A 21,703-nucleotide genomic window follows, 5' to 3' on the forward strand; every position below is an offset into this window, starting at 1 on the left:
AGTCTAACATGCATTAAATGCTTCAAGAAGAGGAGTCCGCGAAGGAGTGAGTGAACAAATGCTCTTGGACTGCACAATAGTAACAGCAGAAGAGCTTCAAGCTGAACCAGGATAACTACCCAGTTACCCATGCACCATATTCACCGTCGGTGTGAATAAACAGTGGTGCCAGGAGCTCCTGTTTAGAAAAACTGTGATTTAGCAGAAACACTGCTCAATGTGGAACCAGAAGCTAGGCGTTCTAGTGGCAGTGCCATCCTCTGAGTAAATCATGGTGCGCTGGTGACATCTACCATTCTTACCTAACTTGTGCTAAGCATTTACCCTTCAAGGTGAGGAACAAACAAGATAACATAGTTTGTAAAACATCTTTTATGAGGGTTGACATTTCTGGGACCAAACCCAATGTTTTACTGTTGCTGGCATCCCTCATCTTAAAAAACAGAAGCCATATATGATCAGGGATGGGTGAAAGATAGTCAGTGCATTGGACCATAAATCAAGGGGGCATCTGAGTTCTCATACAGTTTCCAAAGTAATATTTACAGTCTAGTCTAACACTTATTGTGAGAATGAAATGAAGATGATCATGTATTCAGAACCACAAACTTCTATAGCCTTCTAAGCATGGCTACAGTTTTCTTTTAAGTTTCTGAATTGTGGAGTAGCACATTAACCAATTAATAATATAAGATGTAACCACTCATAACATTGTAAGAGAGAGGCAAAAGATTATCAAACAAGAGTGACAAAAATAATAATAATGCAATTGTGTAAAATGTGAAATAAAACTTGGCTATGTTAAGTAAAAAGTGTATACACTTGGGTTCAGTTCAACTGTTTAGGATAAAACCATAAACTGTTCAGTAGAACCTACTAAAATTCTTTCTTGTCCTGTGAATTCACAATGCTCAAGTTCCGGATGTCCAGTTCATTATACCCATGACTTGAGGCCAAGCTGTTTATATGCAAATTATTTTTTTATTCCTCACAGTTGAGACTACGAAACACACACACACACACGCACACACATACAATCATTTCAACACGTTTATGTCAATTTTTATTTATAATTGTGTCTATATTTTGCATTATTTTATGTCTTTTCACTTGAAATTCAGTATTTATTTAAAAAAAAAAAAAGAAAGGTGTATGACTGGGAAATACCTCAGTAATTTTGTGTGTGTCCAGCTAACCCTTTAGGTGGCACTGCTCATGTGTTTACATACTCACCCTTGAACCCAAGTGGGGATGAAATCTTAATAAAATGTTGACCATGAAAAAGAGTCCTCATTACTAATCAAAGTCCAAACTATGCACATTCAGAACAGTAGCCCAAGACAAATTTATTTGTGTAAGCTATTGATTTGGGGCTTGGCAAACCTTGGCTAAACCTTAATTCAACTAATATTTGTTGAGGACATACTGTACAAAATAGTATTCAGTTATTATCTTTACAGAACTCATAATTTAGGGGAGAAGATAACCATATACTGGAGTAACAATACTGCTAGAGATAATATCTCTTATATGGAAGATAAACATTCTGAGTTTTGCCATAGGTAATTAGAGCTTCCTTTATGGAAATGGATCCATTTCTTGAAAGAACACCCATTTTAAATGTAAAAATATCAGATATTTTCCATTGTGTTTTGCCATGTGGGAAATGTGTTCTGCTGTGGTTAAAAAAGCAAAAAGCAAACAAACAACAAAAAACTAGAATTCATCACAACAACCCTTTAAAGATACTGTAAAGAATAACCACTGCTTAATGAGTAGCTGTTGCACTCTGCACCCTGAGTGCATCTGAAGTTGTGCTGAGAGGTCTAAATTATTATTCACACTTCACTCTCAATGATGGGGCTGCACAGGGTCCCATAAGTAGGAGGTGTCAGAACAGATTCAATAGACCTGCTTCTCTCTGACTCAGCACCTACTCTTAACCCACAGTGCTATATTGGCACCAGCAAAAGGTAATTAGTGCTATTTCTTCCAAGTGCATGTGTAGCTACGATTATCTGAAAATAAAAAGTTTAATTAAAAAAGTAATTAGCCTGATAAAATAACCACCCAGATTATAAAAAAAGGAAAGCAAAGTATCCGGAACTGTTCATTTGGCACAAAAATAGCCACTTTAGTTTAGCTAAACGAATACACTGCATTTTAAAGTCCCTGAGATTCTACCAAAATCCTCGCCTAAAAAGCACAGCAATGTAACGCTCACCTACGGTTTGTCCTTGGACCACTCTTTTTTAGAACACAGGAAGATTCTATGTTTCAGAAAGGAGCAGTTTGTTCAGAGATGAGACGTTTAGACACAAGAAATATCATCACTAAAAGTTAACAAGCATAATTGCTAAAACAGCTGGCCAAACGGGCTGAAAAATATTTTAAGGCTCATTTCCTCGATGCCGTATTTCAAAACTCTGAATTAGATTTCTATATACCAAGCTGCAGTATAAGTAGTATGCTTGCCTTAACTAAGTTGCTTGAAATACAAATACATCCAAGAACTCTACAGAATGAGAGGAATATGAAAATCCAATGCAAACAAGCCAACAGTGAAAAATGGTAGTAGTTTAAGACCAAATAAATACCAGTCGACACAGGGCACGTTTATGATTAATTCATATCTTCAGAATAGTTTCCATGTAATGGTACAATTAAGGGGTTCACAGAATTCATAGCCTAAAGATCTAAATTGCTTCCCTCCCTACCAAAAAAATAAAGGCAATTCAAAAATCAGGTTAAGTATGAGTGGGAAGTTTAAGCTAGTTTTCCTTCCAAATATGGAATGAAAATGGTGCCAACTGGAAGCGAAAGAATTACTTGACCTCTTCTTTCTGACCCTCATGTGGGGCTTTTATATATATTTTGTATCATTATCTCATATTGTTCACAGCAGCCAAATAAAGGGAGTCTGTGCATGTTTCCTTCTCTGATCCAGCCACAGACCTTTCCGCAGAAGCAGGAAAGAAACCATTCACAGCACCATGGGTATCACAGACTTGCTTTCTCCCTGCAAGGCTGAGAAATCTGTATGTAATAACTTCAAATAGGTAGGAATTTATGATCCTTACTTTTCCTGGCATATATAACATAAAAACTGAAGAAAAAAAAAGTAAGACAAAAGTTACCCGTTTCTTGCTTAAAAATCTATGATGAAAGTTCCTGTCATTCCTCATCTACAAAGCTTATGAAAAATATTCAATTATGTACATGATCAGACTTCACCAAAGTATTGCTAAGTGTTTGTGACAGAGTGTGTGTCCACTGTCGCATTTCCACAGTGACACGTGATCCTACCCTGCTCGTGACATGTTGTGACCCAGGTTAGCATTTTCCGAGGTGAGAAGTGTAATTCACAGCCCAGATGGGAACATTGTCTTAAGATTCCTGGATACCAAAATGAAAGATTTCTTTGGATCTCTGATTCCCGCAGCATACTTATTTCCTAACACATTTTTAGAGGAGGGGTTTCATCTTGACTTGATAAGGACACAGCCGTCATCCAGGTCTATAAAATTTCCTGTCACTAAAGATTTATGTAGCAATGTCTCAGATCTTAAGGATGCAGCATCAAATTGTAATCGAATCTGAGTTATTCATTCACCCCACAGATATTCAGTCAGTAAAAACTGGGGGGCAGACATGGTTTTCTAAAAACTGCTACCAAATATTTTCTGTTGAAGGCTCCTTTTCCATGAGGTAACAGCCTCCCCTAACAACATTTCAGCCTAATTCTATAATTTGTGAGTTCTTTTCAGTTTTCGAGTCACTCAGATCCATTTTCAGATTTCAGTCTCATGTTTGGTTAAAAGCTTTCCTCCTTCCTTCTGAGCTCTGGAGTTCTGTGTGGAGTGACACGAAGTCTCATCTGTGATCACAACTTCTTTCCCCCCCCCCCCAGAAAGCTTCTTATTCCTCTGGAGATGAGGTAGAAAGGAAGAAGAGGAAAAAAAGGTGTTTCCTCCTGTGCTAGCCCCTGGAGATCTGGCTGTCTTCTCCTGTGATTGTTTGTTCCTTATTTGAAAAAATCTCACTAACCAATAGTGAGCTTATAGATTCCTTCCTGTGATTTCCTCTGTGTGGGTAGCATCCAAGCTATTTCCTGGTGTGGAGATCTGGTCTTACCTAAACCCGCAGCCCTGAGCCCTGCCATGGCCTCTTGCTGCTGGGGTCTTCTCACCCAGTGGATGGTCCTCTCTCCATGGAGATGCCCTCATCTGTGCTGCACCAATGATACAGACATGGTCTGTTCCCTTGACACTCCTGCTCTGAGTTCCACCCGGTCTCCTGGACCATATCCATGCCCAGCAGCATCAAGTTCTCATCCAGGTCAGGGCTCAGGGACTTCTGTATAAGATACAATCACTCCTCCCTGATTTATTGTTGCCTAATAGGGAAGAACAAATTTGACTTCATTATGGATGTTTCTTTTACTTTAACCTTTGTATTCCACTGCTTTTGCTACAAGTTAAGAATGTTGCCTAGAGCCTGAAATATACAGGAGAGGCCATTCTCAAGGCTCTGACCTTTAAAGGTATAACACTTTCCATTCAAATAGAGATAAAAAGTGGCAAAACAGAGAGTAACACTTGTCTTCTTGGAGGTTTATAGGAACAATGTCACCGGACCTATGTGGACAGCTACTAGAATAAAGGATTCCTGACTAAGAAGTTTGTGACAACCAACCATACTGCCTCCACTTTTAGTATACAAGAAGCCTGAATTCTAATCCGAGGAAGATGGTTCCCCGGATGCGACACCAGTCCACCATGTTCTAGGTGGTCTGCTGGCTTTCCAAATAAAGTCCCTACTCCCTGCTCCAACACCTCGTCTCTCATTTTATTAGCCTGTTGTGCAGTGAGTAGCAGCAGCTTGGACTCGGTAACAGCTGCACTCTCTGTACTATTTGGTAGCCCTCCAAATGCATGAAATATGCCCAGTTGGAACTTATGACATCCTGATACAGTTACCTACTACCTGCTAGATCGTGGTGTTACAATAAACATCAGAACATGGCAACACATCCTAACATCATGCTAACATCATATATCATCAGGCGGTACCACCTGGGCCCGTCCTTGTTGCTGTAACCTACAAACCACTGCAAGATTTTAGCTCCCGGTTCAGGATCACTCTCTCCAAAACCACTCCTGTAAAAATTACTCTTCATGGTGATTTCATGCACATAGATGGCCCTTCTAAAGCCCTGTTCTCTCACTCCTTTACCCTGGAGGGATCTTACCCTCCCATCCTACCTCAGCCACACATTCTCACATTTATACCCTAATCTTAACTGTACAAATAACTGAATCCCCTCCAAGATCTGAGACAAACCACTCTCTGGCCACCACTGCCTACCTTTCCTGCTGAGATGTTTTACTACCAGGAGTGCAACATTTTTTATCCCCACCTACACTTTAGTGTTCCTCTTCCTTCTGCTCTGCTTGTCCATCTTACCAAATACAATTTCCATGGGGCTTCCCTGGTGGCGCAGTGGTTGAGAGTCCGCCTGCCGATGCAGGGGACACAGGTTCGTGCCCCGGTCCAGGAAGATCCCACATGCCGCGGAGCGGCTGGGCCCGTGAGCCATGACCGCTGAGCCTGCGCGTCCGGAGCCTGTGCTCCGCATTGGGAGAGGCAGCAACAGTGAGAGGCCCGCATACCGCAAAAATAATAATTTCCATGAACTAATCTACGGATCAGTTCCATGATTCTAATCACAAACACACATGAACTTTCCACTCCCTTGCCTTTTTCTGGCTTTTTCTTCCTTCTTAATTGGCCAAACCATAACCCTGTTTAAATCTAATGCTCCACCTGCTTCTCACTAGCCCCCCTCTGCTGAATATGGACAAACACATGGTTATGCTCATTATAGGGCTTTTATACTGCCTGGGTTTGAAAGCCAGATTCTCTCCCTGCACACTCAGATCACCTGGCTGAGTGATCTTAGGCAACCTATTTAAAGTCTCTGGGCCTCAGTTTCTTCCTCTGTAAGATGGAGAAAGTATTAGTACATATCTCAATTACGTACAATAACGATTAAAAGAGTTAACACGTGTAAAGCAGTGCCCGGCACTAAGTCTCAATAAATGTTAGCTGTTTTGTTGCTATTATTAAAAATACCTTTCTGTCCTTTAAAAACACAAACTTGACCCTAGAGAGGCAAATCACTTTTAAAAATTTAATTAATTCTGAAATATGACAGAGATTTTGATATGAAGGAAATGAGCACTCTTTTATATATTATTAAAATGTTAAATAATGATTTAGATACCATGGTTTTGATAATATGACAGTATCCATCAGACATGTTTTAGTCAAAATAAAGCCTCCTTTATTGTTTTTATTATAAATATCATTTAAAAATTATAGATGAGAACAAAAAACATAAGGAAAACCTATAACAAATGATTCTCTCATAGAAAATCACCATTAACATCTTGGAATATAATAGTCTTCTATACCTAAGCAGTCCTATACTGTATTGTAGTTACTTAAACTAACAAAATTAAAAATTCAGTTTCTTGGTCACACTAAGAACATTTCAAATGCTCAATAGCCACATGTGATTAGTGACTACCATATTGGACAAAACAAATATAGAACATTACCCTCATTACAGAAAGCTCTACTGAATAGCACTGTCTATATACCCTTTTCATTACACACATACAATTATAAAATTTAATAGATATTGTAATCTACATGTATTTGTGATTCCTTTTATTTCCTCACAATACAGTTAAGTGTAATTCAATGTCAATAGATACATTTTGGCTACCTAATGTATCCCATCATGTTGTATTCTGAGGCCCTCTATATGGTCTCCAATTGTCTTGCAAAAAGAGTTGCATCTATGAATTTATCATGAAGTTTGTATAGGCGCTGTAATATTTTCATTAAATAAATGAATTTTAGAAGAAATTCCCAGATGTTTGTTATCTCTAATGACATACATTTTTTTTCTTTTTTCTTTTTAAATTGAAGTATAGTTCTAATGACACAGATTTTTTAAACTTTGGATATATGTTGTCAAGTCTTGCAAACACTCAGATCTACTTTACATCATACAAATCCTTTCTAACACAGTTTCTTGTTATATATTCCAGTAAAATGACAGTAAGATCTAGGAAAATGATGATATGGGGTATAAGAAATAGAAAATAGAGTGTACGAAAGAAGAAATAAAATCTCAGAGTGTCAGCTGCTTACGAGGTCTAGCAAGTAACTGAGACCAAGAAGTCAGTGAGTTTCATGAAAACCTAAAGAAGGAATATTAAACAGATTCCAAGAAATTAAGAAAAAGTGGACAATATTAGTAAGCTGATGAAGAAAAAGATTAAAAGAGAAAATTTCAAGGAAAAATCTTCAAAACCCACAAGAATATCAAATATGAAACAAGCTAAAATGTATTATGACTTTGCATCATTTGCAGAGTATAAGAAAAGAACGTTCATTAAGTCCTAACCCAAGGAAAAAATAAAAAAATTTTTAGGATACACTGTATACAACTGTATATCACAAATTTAACCATAGAGCCCGTTGAAAAAGAAAAATATATTTCCAAACCACAAAGCACAGAAGGTACGACACATGAAAAACTACACTACAACAGACAGACATATAACTCAGTAAAGGCTTTGTGTTATCCTTTCAATAGTATTTATCTTTTCTGCATGTAGGCTGCAAATACTTCTGATTTATTTCCCAAAAACAAGCATGTAAAAAATACAGTGGAAAAGTAAAAACTTTTATTTTGTGGATGTATAATATATGCATCTGTGTAAGCGCACGTGCATGTTCTAAGTGGTTTGAGATTTAATTACTTTGCATTCCAAGGACTAGCTGGAGGTGGAAATCAAGAGACCAAAACCATGAAAATGCTATGTAACCAGAGCATCTGTGTTATACATCACAGATGTCCTATTTTCCTTGATTATTGAGCCTTTGTAAGACGGTCCACACATGCAACTGCAACTGTACAGGCGGTATAGTTTGATGAATACGGCATGTAAAATTTTATATACATTGCTGCTTTGAGTGTTATCTTTGTGTGATCTTTCTATAGGATCACCTTTATTTCTTAAAGAAAGAGTTTTACATGGGGTACTTGGAGGTGGGGCAGCAGATAGGGAAGGCAGAGGAAGTGAAGAAAAAAGAGGCCAAACACAATGGTGTCCTTTCCTTGTGGCCACAGAAACTACCGTCTTAATGAGAATCCAGCAGGCCCTCTATGCTACAATTCTGTTTCCCAGCAGATCATAAAGCTAAGAGCCCAGGAAAATGTAAAGATATAGTTGCAAGTATCGAAATAAGATTAGATAGACAGACACACAGATAGATAGGAAAAAGAAAGATGGATGGATGGATGGAAGGAAGGATAGGGAATTGTTATCGCTTAACTCCTTAATATATAGGGACAGAGGAATATATGACATCTATGAGCACAGATAAGGCCATTCCAATGGGATATTATTTCTGGGTCTAGTCAATTCAAAGTTATCCTCGATTATATATAATTATACATATTACAAAGTAAGTCTTTCATAAAATATTTAAAAGAGAGGAGAACATGATATAAAATATTAAGAACAAGAGGCAAGAGTGGTAAAAAAAAATAAAAGGCTACCATTAAGTGAGCAAAACATTTACTAGCCAAAAAATGCCCTCTCTTCAATGTGGACAGGAAGTGAGACAGCAAGTTATAATAGGACCTATGTTATTGTGAAGATATTAATTACATGAAAAGTGCAGGAATAAGCATTAGCACATAAAAAGAAAATTCCATCGTCGTTTAGACTATCAAGAAGTTCACACACATAATTACATAGTACTTTTCCAGTCTTAACACAATGAAGCTTTCAGATAGAAAAATAGACCAAAGCATATCATTATCCCCACATCACTAAGTGAACTTGCAATGTTTTTAAGTTTCAAGAAGTTTAAAAAGGAGAAAACACAAACTTCGGAGTATCCATGAATCACAATAACAAGTATGTTAGGAAATATATATAGTTGGTTGTGAACTGATTTTCTCACAGACCCTCTGTTACCTTTCAGTTAGATGCAAGACAGCTAAATTCACTCATTGCTTAGCAGTTACTTTCATATTTTTAGGAACTTCTTTTTAATACGTGAGTTTTAAGGTGACTTTGGAACATCCAGTTTGAAAAGTCTAGAAGGAAGCTTTGGAAGTGCAGATAACAATGCCTGAAAGCACAGAGCTATATTCTCATGGTGCTTTACTCACATTACCATAGAGCACTGTATCAGTTAGGATATGCTAGGTTGTGATGCAATAACAAAATCCTAAAATCTCAGCGACTCAAAGAAGCAAAGACTTACTTCTTGCTTATACAACATGTGTATCTCAGGTCAGCAGGCCTTCCATTCCAATGCATCCTGGCTCAGGGTCACAGCTATTAAAGCCTTTACCATCTGAAACACCAATGGTCTCAGTGATAGGGGAAAAAAAAACCTAACAGACCACACACCAGCTTTTACTGTCTTCTGCTAGAAAGTGACACATCACTTCCATTCACACGGTCTCAGCCACAGCAAATAACATGTCATAACCTAACTTCAGGGGGTGGAGAACTGTAATCCTTCCAGATGATTGGAAAGAAGAGAAGAAGAAATACTAGGAAATAGATCAAATCACTACCACATTGGATATGCCCTATTCTAAATGGTTTCTTTCCTCCTTTCCCAGTTAACTTTAAGTTCCTGGAGATAAAATGTTGAAAGTTATCCATATTTCCAAGATGTATAATTTGTAACCTTATACAGTACTGGGTACTCGATAAGCACTGCTGAATAAAAAACAAGGATAGTCAACAGCGTCAAATATTTCAGCATGTTCAAGAGGAAACGATACTGAAAAGAGACCTTTGGATTTGACACAAAGCTCATGTGCAATCACTGTAAAGTGTCTCGGAAGCATGACAAATTGAGGTGAGAAAATGAAGGGAAAGCATGGAGGCTGCCCTTTCCACAGTTTGACCATGATTCCAAGAAGAGATTTAGGACAGCAGCTCAAAGGAAGTTATTCTGCGTAAAAAGGAGAGTTGAGCAGGTCTGCAGGGAGGACAGATGGAAAGAGAGAGTAAAGTTTAAGAGAGAGGATGAGTGATGGATGAAGTGCTTAAGAGGCAACTCCTCCTGAAGTATGACCATAAAATAAGTGAGCTGTTTATATGCAAATTATTTTTTTATTCCTCACAGTTGAGACTAGGAAACACACACACACACACATACAATCGTTTCAACACGTTTATGTCAATTTTTATTTATAATTGTGTCTATATTTTGCATTATTTTATGTCTTTTCACTTGAAATTCAGTATTTATTTAAAAAAAAAAAGAAAGGTGTATGACTGGGAAATCTTTCTGTGAGAGAAATGTGATCTGATGGTTGTAAATAAAGCTGTGATGGGTAACGAAAGAAGGAACATTTGAAGATGTGTCTGTCTAATGGTCTTTATTTCATCTGAGAAACTGAATCTAGATCATATTCTGAATGTAAGAGCAGGCATTGGACAAAAGACTTCACATGCAGGACCAAATTAGAGTGGCCTTTATAGGAGGACCTACTGGGAAATGGAAGAATGGCTGAGCAGTACCGAAAACAGATGTCCAGCTGGAGTGAAATTTTAAATGGCAAAGCAAACACTCATCTCCTCAGTTACTAGAACCATCTATATGATTTAGTGACTCGATGGCATGATCCTCCAAACCAACTGGTTACAATCCAGACCCAGACCCAGAAAATGAAAGCAGATGACCCCTTTCTATCATTCAGCAAAAAATGTGATGCTTTGACTCCCTGGACAAAAAAATCTACAACTATGGTTGGCCATTTTGACTTTATAATTGGGAACAAGATAAAAACGTAACTGTAGAATGACTTCTCAACGTGGCCATTGTAAATCTACCCTCATTGGGTAGTGCTACAAGGAGGCTGGAACTGATTCAACTCAGTTAAAACATACACAGAAATACTATTATGTGACTTCCGAGAGACTTTTCTGTCCTGTGGAATCCAACACCTCCTTAAAAATGAGCTGGTATTAGCCTTGTAAAGGAAGGAAAAATAAAATAGACAGCTTTTGCATTTTCCTCACAAATGAAGCTAAACCTTCCTTGAATATTTGCAGGTGTTCTGCTACCTTGGGTATATTGAGGGAATTTAGTATTGGTCTCAGCAATGGTGAGATATGAAAAAGAAATGTAATGATACTAACTACAGGACCTTTCTTAAGGTTCCCATGATTCTTAATGTACGACAATAACAAAGCAACCATTGCAAGCCACTGTGAGTCAAGGTTGGTATCTGCTGTTTAAATGTACAGAAATAGTTAAATTCTGAGAGAACAGTGCTGGTATTGCAAGAGTCAAGTCCAAAAGAAGTGGAGCTGCATTTAGGAGCAAAATGATCAACACGATTTGAGATGACAGCAGGAATTCCAGTAGAAATGACAGGAGATGATGCCCTAGAGAGACAGTAAATCTCTCCCTGGTACAGAAATTAAGTTATGAATCATACATAAGCAAACCAATGTGTATATCATTTATGGTACTTGGCCATATGACTTATTTGTTTTCATGGAAAAGAGGATTAGTTACATGTACTGAAGGCAGCATAATAAGAAAAAGGTATTTTTAACGTAGGTTTCAGTTCTCAAAATTGTTTATGGGACCACGTTTTTTTACTTGAATGGAAGGCAAAAGAAGAGATCAAACAACATGACAAAACTAGGTTGGGACTACCGTGATTATTAAAGTCACAGCACTTGATCACCTTTAACAATATCCTCTTTGGGGACATTCCCAATGTTATCTTGGAAAGTATTGACAGTCAAACACAACTTGTTACGTTTTCTGAAAACTTTCAGGAACTAATAAAGCAAGAGTCAAATAAACCTTTGCTAGTCAAATAAACCTTTAAGAGCATGATTTCTTTCTTTAAAACATGTACCTGGTTATTTTATTCTTTTAGACCAAACTCCTTTTACGGTTTTCCACAAAAGTATGCCAAGCCATCCTCAAACTAACCTTTCAATGCCTTCTAAACTACTTTAGCTTGTAGATACACATGACACACACACACACACACACACACACACACACACACACACACACACAGAGTCGTATTTTTGGAATCAGTTCCACAATTCTGGTTTCAGACACAAGAGCTATTACATAGCGCTTGGCAGTCTCCTAAAGATCATACTTCACTTCACTACATTCTCTATACGCATTATGGCAATCAACCAAATTTCTATAACTTATTACCATCATCATTTATTAGACTGTACTACTGACCCCTCAGTGACAGCCAGCTTCCAAGATTCATTGCTATTTATTTTAATGACAAAGCAATGGCATGAAATCTCAAAAATTCTTTCAAAGTGTAGCAGATACCAAGGCCGTCATCTTCCCTGTTTCCTGTAGGGGGTATGAGAGGCCCATTGCGTTGGCATACATTGTCTGGCTGTATGTCCCTCTGTTTATTTCGTGCTTTCATTGTTAGAAACAAAGAACACTTCAACTTTAATGTTTGACTCTTCTTGAGTGGGAATTCATGAAATAGAAATGAATAACTGTGCACTCCTAGGAGACTCTGATAATCAGGGTGATCACTCAGTTGGCACATTTCTGTTTCCTTAAGGTCAGAAAAACTGAGAGCCTTCTAATATTATTTGATTATGCTGCCCCTCTAGAGATCACTAGCTATTATTACCTTAAACCTTTTATTATTCTGAAACACATGATGTCAATTATTAAAATAGTCCATTTGATGTATAAGGATGAAAAACCAGTGCAGCCCTTTGCTGCTCCAAACAAAACTAGTTGATTTTGCATCATGAACACATTTGGGAAAGTAGTTAAGTTGCCAGGTTTCAAATTATCACAGGGGTGGAGTAACAACAAATTCATTGAATAACACAGAATTTCCAAACTCAGCTTAATGGATAAGATGATTCATTGTTCTCATGTGGTAAGACGAAAAGGAAAGCCAGTGGCTGAGAAGGCACAAAAATGCAGAAACGAAACTTTCCGACTTGGGCACAGCAAGCAATTCGTTGTAATCAGAACGTAATAGGGAGCATTAATTTATAGAAAGATGCCTTTTGGAGTACCAAATTAGCCTAATCAATTTAGAAACTTATTAATGGACCTGACAATTTTCCTTGAGGATCACATCAAGGTATAGAAAATCACTGTTAAAGTCGCTTTAGCATTTGCATAAAATTAGTTTATCTTCATAACGAATCTGAGTATGGTTATAAAGCCTATCCTGGAGTACATTTCGGAGCAATTTTCAAATTAAAGTTTCATTAGGGTTCCCTTAATACTGTCGTTTATTGATTGTTCTCATCTCCACTCCATTCATGTACTATCACTGTCCTCCAGTAAATCATTCCAATGTCTGAGAGACTTAACAGAAGCTATTTCCCTGGGTATGTGGCAAAAAAAGGAAGCTTTTCAGGGTAGTACAGGGAAGCTCAGGCTTTGAATCAGACATGGTTAGTTCACAACTCAACGTTATCAAGTGCGAGTTATTTGACCTTGCAAAATCACATAACCTTTCTTTTGTTTCCTTACCTTTAAAAATATTGTCAATGAGGCTAATGGTAACACCTACTCACCTAAGTATGGGAAGAAACCATTGAGAAATTTCACATGTCATTTTTGTACTCTGTGAAACACTATTTCCATATAAGATTTTAATATGTGTATTAGTAGAAAAAGATGAAAAAACTTTTGCTCTAAATGGACACAGAAAATGTGAACCCCATCATTTGTAATGGCAACCTTTTCTATCCTGAATGTTATTTCGTTTTTCTCAAATTTTCTTATGCATGCTAAAATATCCTAATTAGGAAAAACGTTTACTCTTGTTAAAGTAGGTAATCTTTTAAGAAAGGAATTATTTCTTCTAACTTCTTCAGAATTCTGAATAGTTTCTCTTCAACTCTGAAAATTTAAGAAGACATGTTCTAATTCATGATCTTAAAAGAGAAAACTGGTTTTTTTCCCCAGAATCATCTCTTCAAATTAACTTGTTCAGGTTTTTTATTTATAGAGAGTCAAAGAAGGATACATTGGCATCAGACATAATATGATTAATAAATAATTAAGAATCATGCCACTAATTAAAAAGGAATTTTTATAAATGCGAAGTGATTGCCAAAGTTCATGGAAACTGAAAAATGGTCTTTTGAAAGCAATTTCCTCAGGTCAAACTCTTCTTTATGATATGCTAAAAAACTTTACTCAACCTACTAAAAGCCATCAATTAACCAGTAACAGAGCTGTGTCTCCTTTATTCAGGAGAGAGAAAATGACAAAGCATATCAAAATCTGAGAAATTATTATGTTGTATTTAAGGCAATTTTCAGAGTATCTTTAGGCTATTTACCTCAATTTTTTACAAATTCTATGTCTACCACACAGTAGAATGTAATTGTTTATTCATTCAACAAATGTTTTGGGACACCTCTTTTGTTCAAGGCACTGACAAGCACTGCAGGAGGTAGAAAGACCAATAAAACATAGCTCCCCCCCATAATGGGATTATTATCTATGGGATTATATCTATTATTATCTCAATTTTTGATGCTCAGGGCGACCTGTGAAGAGCTGCATTATCAAGGGAAATCCAAGTTCATTCCTTGTACCCTACTTGTTAATTCTTAGGGCAAATATCAACTTGCCCACTACTCCTACCCCAGAGATATCCTTACCATTCCCGGAAGGTATCCATTTCCTCAGGTTCCCAAAAGAGTTCAGGGGACTCCAGCTTTCAACTCGTCACAAAGAATATCAGCACTGGGAATTGATCAAAGTACATGGGCTCGGGCTTCCCTGGTGGTGCAGTGGTTGAGAGTCCGCCTGCCGATGCAGGGGACATGGGTTCGTGCCCCGGTCCGGGAAGATTCCACATGCCGCGGAGCGGCTGGGCCCGTGAGCCATGGCCGCTGAGCCTGCGTGTCCGGAGCCTGTGCTCCGCAACAGGAGAGGCCACAACAGTGAGAGGCCCACGTACCACAAAAAAAAAATAGGAGGAGGAGGATTGTGGTAGGCAAAATAGTGTGCACTCCCCCCAATTACATCAGATCCTAATCCCTGGAACCGGTAAATGTCTCCTTATTGGGGAAAAGGGTCTTTGTAGATGTGATTAAATTAAGGATTTTAAAATGGGAGATTATCCTGATCTATCAGCAATAAAATATCAGGCTCTAAATGCAATCCCAGATGTCCTTAGAGAAAAGCAGAGGTAGTTTAGACTCACAGAGAAGAAGGCAAAGGGAAGACAGAGGCAGAGAGGGGAGTGATAAGACCACCAACCAAAGAACGCCAATAGCCTCTGGGAGCTGCAGATGGCAAGGTACAGATTCTCTCCTCAAGCATCCTAACAGAGCACAGCCTTGCCAACACCTTGATCTCAGCCCTGTGATACAGATTCCTGGCTTTTGACCTCCAGAGCTGTGAGAGAATACATTTCTGCTGTCCTAAGCCACCACGTTTGTGGTAATTTGGTTCAGGAGCCACAGGACACTAATACATGATGATAATTAAAAATAGTTAACATCTACGGCGTATTCACTTTGTACTAGACACTAGTACACTAGACACTTTATATGTGCTTCAAATATACAAAGTATCATATATATCTTATTAAGTCTTCAATCAACCTATGCGATAGATTGTTTATTATCACCATTTTATAGACGAGGACACCAAGGCAAAGAGATGAACAGTAAGTTCACGAACTTCTCACAGCTTTTAAGAAACAGAGCAAGGAGAGAAACCCAGGAATTCTAGTTCTTGAGTTCACGCTCTTCAGTGTTACACCGTGTTAACTGACTATTCTGCCTCTACTACTTTAATGTCATGGTTTACTATGAATGTAAAATAGGTCAACACTTGAGAACTCAACCCAGCACTTGAAACATTTATTCTTAAATTCTAGGTAATCTGGATAGATTTGGTACACGGACACTACCTCTCAGAAGTTGTTCTCAACAAAATGCAGTTTTAAAAATCTCGATTTTTTTAAGATGCCTTTTGGAGTTTCCTGTGTATTCTTCTGTTTTTGTTTTTGTTTTATAACATGGCTTGACTCCCCGAGAGGGAGACTTATTTTCTTTTATTTATTTATTAATTTGGCTGCAGGCCCTTAGTTGCGGCCTGCGGGATCCAGTTCCCTAACCAGGTATCGAACCCGGGCCCCCTGCATTGGGAGCTCAGAGTCTTAACCCCTGGACCATCAGGGAAGTCCCATTCATCTGTTTAAGTGAAAGTAAAGATAGTATAGAAACCTTCATTCACTTTCCTTTCATTTCATGAAGGTAGATGAGAGATAGTTAAAGGAAAAAGAAATCTCTAATAATTTCTAATAATACATTATAAAGACAGCAATGAATAACTCCTTGGATATAAAAACAGAACACAGGACAAGATCACAAAAAAACTAAATCGAGAACATCTGACCCCATGTTATGAGAAATCCTTAGGAAGATCCTCCCATGGACTTCCCTGACGCTGCACCATAGTAATATTTTTTTCCTCTCTTGGAGACACATAGATCTAAACTCAAGATAGTCCAAGACTGGCACTGTTTCTTGAAAGATGGGCTACAGAACTACACAGAAGGTAAACAAGAACCCTCCTTCACTGCAAACCTCTCACTTAAAGGACCTGTTTAGAAGCGCTACACACTTGCTTGTTTGGATGACACTATAGGCAAAGTAACCCAAGCCCTTAAGTGGTCTAGAAGTCCCTATCCCATTCTAGAACTGTGTTCTAGTGTCCTCTCCAAGTGTATCAGTAGGTTAGGAGTAAGATACTCTTTAAAACTCATACTCAGTCTAGACAAAATGCTAAAAGGGGTCTAGAATTATCTAGATGGGATTAAAGTCACATTTTAAATGGAATAAAGACTTGGTGAAGGGGTTTGATTCATCTCTGCCCCTCAATATCCTTACACTTCTTTCTCATTGCAGTTTTTTTTTTTTTTTTAAGTTAAGGCTGGGTTATTCCAGAAAGGGGAGTGATTGCTAATTTTAGTCGGCCCTAGAAGATATAAATTTATACATTTTTAATGTACTGGAGTTTTAAAGTTGATCTCCAATGTGTTATCCACGGGTCAAAAGATTAATGATACTCATGAATTTTCGGCCTGCAGTCTATTTGTGCTGATCTAGGTCTCCTAAGAGGCTATTTAAGTGCTTGCTTGCTTGTCAACCTACAGGCTTCATTTTATTCAAACTCTCACTTTAGAGCCCTTGTCAAAAAACTAAACGTCATCTACCTTGAGTTCTCGGCTCTTGAAACGTTCAAAATTACAAATCCTTCCCCAATATGAGTTTCTTCAAACTGTGATATCAGTGTGACACAGATGCTGATGGAGTTTAAATCACTTTCCAGAGATGTGATTGTTCAAATCACCAATACTATCAAATAAACTATTAGTCTTACTGTGCAAATACTGAACTTCAAAAATCGCGAAACATGGGAGGACATATGTTCATGTAATTATAAGGTTAACTCATTTATAAGACTCCCACTAACATAAAGTATTTTGCAATTCAAGTTTATAATTAGTTTCAATATTTTACTACTAAGGTTAAATATGTTAGCCTCATTATTTCAAAAAACAAACAAAACCTCTAGGCAAATTATTACTATTACTATTCTATTTTTACACTCCTGCTAAAACCCTTACATATTGAGAAATGTATTGTTTTCAGTTGGCAAAATATGGGTTTTTTTTTAAGACTTCAACTATATCAAAAGAAAAAAATGTATATTTCATGAAATGTTAAGTTACTACTAGAAAATACAACTTAACCCTAAAACAAAAGAGAAAACATGGCAATAACCATTAGTTTACTGGTACAGAGAAATACAGTTTTATTTGAAAACAATAAGATGCCATGCAAGTACAATAAAATGAAACAGTAAAATCTTCCTCAAAGGTTCTCTATTTCCCAAAGCTGCTCCCACTTCTAACATATTAATATAGCACCCCAATAGATTTATACACTTTTATTTGGTAATCCCATAAGTGCAGGCGAATCAGATCTGTGATTTATCACTATTCCCCGAACAAGCATATCAGCTTGTGAAGGAACATGATAAATACATCTTTGTTGCTCTTGCTCTTAGTTTTAAAAACTTCAAAATCTTTCGACAGGCACTGACATAACTTACATGAAGAACTCACAAGCAATGAATTTATAACGTTGGAGATTACGAGAAAATAATGCAAGATGTGTACTCAGCCACCTGCATACACTTTGCACTGCAATAAGAAACTCAATGTCTTAATTAAATTTCAAATAAAATAAGCCCTAGATTAGATGTGAATCTTTTAGCCAGAGCTGTCATTATAGATGAAACACTATGTTTTGTTGAACTGCAAACATGTTTCATGATTGAACTTTTGCTGCACCTAGTAAATAGCAAATCACAGCAGGGGGTGTAATTGTTTTGGAAATACCGCTGAAAACAAAGAGGAATGTTTAAAACAAGCTGCTAGTATCTCAACAGAAATTCAACATCCTGTTAGGACCTAAACATTAATTATAAGCTGGCTGAAATAGAACAGTGTCCAGGTAGCCCTCAGGATAACCCTATAGAGTCATTCAAAGGTAGGTCTGATGTTATAAATTACACACTTCTAAGAGCAGGGCTATAATATATTTAGTTCTATTACTGGATTTATAATAACGGGCTCAAGCAAGGTACATCAACAAGGTAAACACCAAGACCTCAGCATTTAGTCCTCTCTAGAGCTGGCAGGCTGAATTACATAAATGCCACCCAATTTTCACTTGATTTCAAGTCACGAGTTCCACATTTCTGTTACATTAAAAATACATTTGAAATAGCTGTGTATGAATCAATCTGTGATACTGTCATCAACTTACTACCTTTTCATGGGATTTAGAACTTAGGTTGTCCTTTCACTTTTCAAATGAGTCTCAAAGAGGTCACGTAGTTGTTAATGGAACCAACTTTGGAGTCCAGCAATCTGGGGTCCCAAAACACTGACTCTGGAACTTTCCCAAATTTAACATCTCTGAAGCCTCCCTTTCCTTATCCACAAAGTGGAGATGGTAAAGGTACTGGGGTTGTTCTTGGGGTTGTTATGTATTTGCAGGGCCAATAAAGCCTTTAATACACTACTTGGTGTGCAGTGAACAGGAAACAAATGTCACTATTACTATTATTATTGTTGTTACTATTATTATTATCATCATTAAGTGACCCCAGAGGTCCTTCAGCCACTTTGTCATATAGCAAAAATAGTCCAAAAGCCCTTTTGTCTCAGGTCACTTTCTCCTAATCCAGAGAGCTTCCAAACTTCATTTATTTAAATCTAAGACAGGGACCTCCCTGGTGGCGCAGTGGTTAAGAATCCGCCTGCCAATGCAGGGGACAGCGGTTCGAGCCCTGGTCTGGGAAGATCTCACATGCCGCAGAGCAACTAAGCCCACGCGCCACAACTACTGAGCCTGCGCTCTAGAGCCTGTGAGCCACAACTACTGAGCCTGAGTGCCACAACTACTGAAGCGTGCGTGCCTGGAGCCTGTGCTCTGCATGCAACGAGAAGGCACCACAGTGAGTAGCCCGCCGGCCGCAACTAGAGAAAGCCCGCGAGCAGCAGCAAAGGCCCAACGCAGCCAAGATAACACATTAACTCAAGATGTTTGTCCTTCCCCCCAGTCTATATTTTAGCTCCATGACAAGAGGGCCAAACTTCATTTCTGAGGAACATCTGGAAGGAAACGTGAAGAAACTGCATCAAACCCCAGCCACGCTGTGCTGCATCAATCTCCATAATTTGAAATGACCCATATTTGCTTTTCATGCTCAGAGACCAGAGACTAGCGACTGAATTAGCCAGGACAGGGCAAGGGTGGCATGAAAACCCAGAGGCAGAGACACCTTTCAGTCGATTGCAGGGGACATGGTGAATCAGAATTAAGTGGACACGTGAAAGCCACGTTTAACAGACCCGCTAACAAATTGCCTCAAAAGAAATCTCCCCATCACATTTCAGAAAGCACCGCAGGAACGTCATATAAAAGCGCCAGATGAGGGTCCTTAGTTATACCTACAGAATGTAGGAGAGTCTCCTAAGTCGGTTTACGGCTCCAGAATTTGGAGACACTCAAACACCCAGGAACAGCTCATTGCCCCTTACTTTAGCCGCAGCTCAGGCTAAAGCAGACATAAACACGGCCTCCAGAAGCACGTGATGCGGCCAAGTCTGAATTGTAAGGGGGACAGATGAGGCATCGGACATCCCACAAGGGGTGACACCATATTGGCCGCAACTCAATTCCTCTGACTCCAATCTGCACACACAATAAAACTTCTCCCAAAACGCAAGAAGTCGCAGGGTACACCCACCCTGTGCTCTCACTTCTAACGCGGTCCCAGTTGCCCAGGAGGGCGATCCGATCCAGGGGCGCTGGTTTATCCTCAGCCTTCCAACCCCACCCTAAAAGTCAAAATAACTCCTCTGGAGAGAATCTTCCCATAGCACAACTGCTTCTCACGGGGAAAGGAAGAAAATGAAAAGGCAATCAGGAAGCCGGCCCGCTGTGTTTTCTTATCCCAACAACTTCGCCAGGTTTCCCGAGGAGGGAGCGCGCCCCGCACGCAACCAACAGGAGACGCGCGGCGGGGTGTCCAGCCTCGGTGGCCCAGCCCTCGACGGCGATGGCCAGAGCCAGGCCGACCCCTTCGCCCCTCCTCTGCCTCCCCGACCCCTTGGTCCTCGGCAGCCTTTGTGCCCGGAGACCCTCAAGCTCCGCGCTCTCCACTCCCGCTCCGCAACCTCTCAGCGGGGCGCGGAAGAGAGGAGGCAAGAGGCAGGGAACGGATAGAACAGGGCACGCGGATGGGGGAGGAGGGAGGAGCGTGGGCCCGGGAGGTCCGGGGGCTGGAGGCCCGGGGGTCTGGAGGTCCCGGGGACGGACCGTGCCAATGCCCGTTCCGCGCGCCTCGCATCCCGCAGGGGCTCACCCCCCAGCGCCGTAGCCAGCACCCCCCGCCAACTCCACCACACGAGTCGAGCCACCTCTTTGCGCTCAACTTACCGCGGCCGAGCTGAGCTTTCGGAGAGCCCAGGAGCTTTTCTCTCCTTCCTCCCGCCGAGCCCTTCATCTTCCTGCCGGCGGCCGCCCGGCGCCCCGGCCCTGGCATCGGAAGGAGCGGCCGCCGGGGCTGGCGGTGCCCGGGGCGCACGGCTGCCCTCCCGTAGCTCCAGCGGCGGCGGAGGAGGACGGTCCCTGAACGCCGGGCGTGCGGTAACCGGGCGCGGGCTGAAGGTGGCCGTCAGCGCGCCTCTCTCTCACGCCGGCGCGCCTCTGGCACTCCGCACGCGGCCCGCGCCCGCCTCAGGTGCACCGGATGAGGAGAGGTGCGAGCCGGCGCCGAGGGAGGGGCCGGCCGGGGGCCGAGAGAGAGGGCGGGAGACGCAGACGCGAAGAAGGAAGCAAAAAAGCGGGAGGCCGGGGGCTAGCTTGCATGGAATGAGCGGCTCGTGGTGTTAAGGGAAACGCGAGGCGGAGAAATGCGTCCGGGCTTTCCTTCCGTGCCTAGGTCCTTTATCCTCCAGAGCTGGGCGCAGGAGCCTGACAACTACTCCCCCCGCCCCCACCCCCCC

At 40.0% G+C, this 21,703-nt stretch overlaps 1 protein-coding gene across 2 annotated transcripts in view; it reads right to left on the reverse strand.

Annotated features, from left to right (window-relative positions):
• The window catches only part of ZNF385D (zinc finger protein 385D), a 934,321-nt gene extending 913,041 nt beyond the window's left edge, over window positions 1–21,280 (reverse strand). For both annotated transcript variants that reach the window (XM_029214260.1, XM_029214259.1), the window contains exon 1: window positions 21,135–21,280. In XM_029214260.1, the coding sequence (XP_029070093.1) occupies window positions 21,135–21,240 (106 nt within the window). In that variant the 5' untranslated portion in view covers window positions 21,241–21,280. The remainder of the gene's footprint in view (window positions 1–21,134) is intronic.
• Between the last annotated feature and the right edge of the window lie 423 nt (window positions 21,281–21,703).

Source organism: Monodon monoceros, unplaced genomic scaffold, assembly GCF_005190385.1.
Source record: "Monodon monoceros isolate NGI ecotype Baffin Bay Population unplaced genomic scaffold, NGI_Narwhal_1 Super_Scaffold_11, whole genome shotgun sequence".
Classification (NCBI taxonomy): Eukaryota; Metazoa; Chordata; class Mammalia; order Artiodactyla; family Monodontidae; genus Monodon; species Monodon monoceros.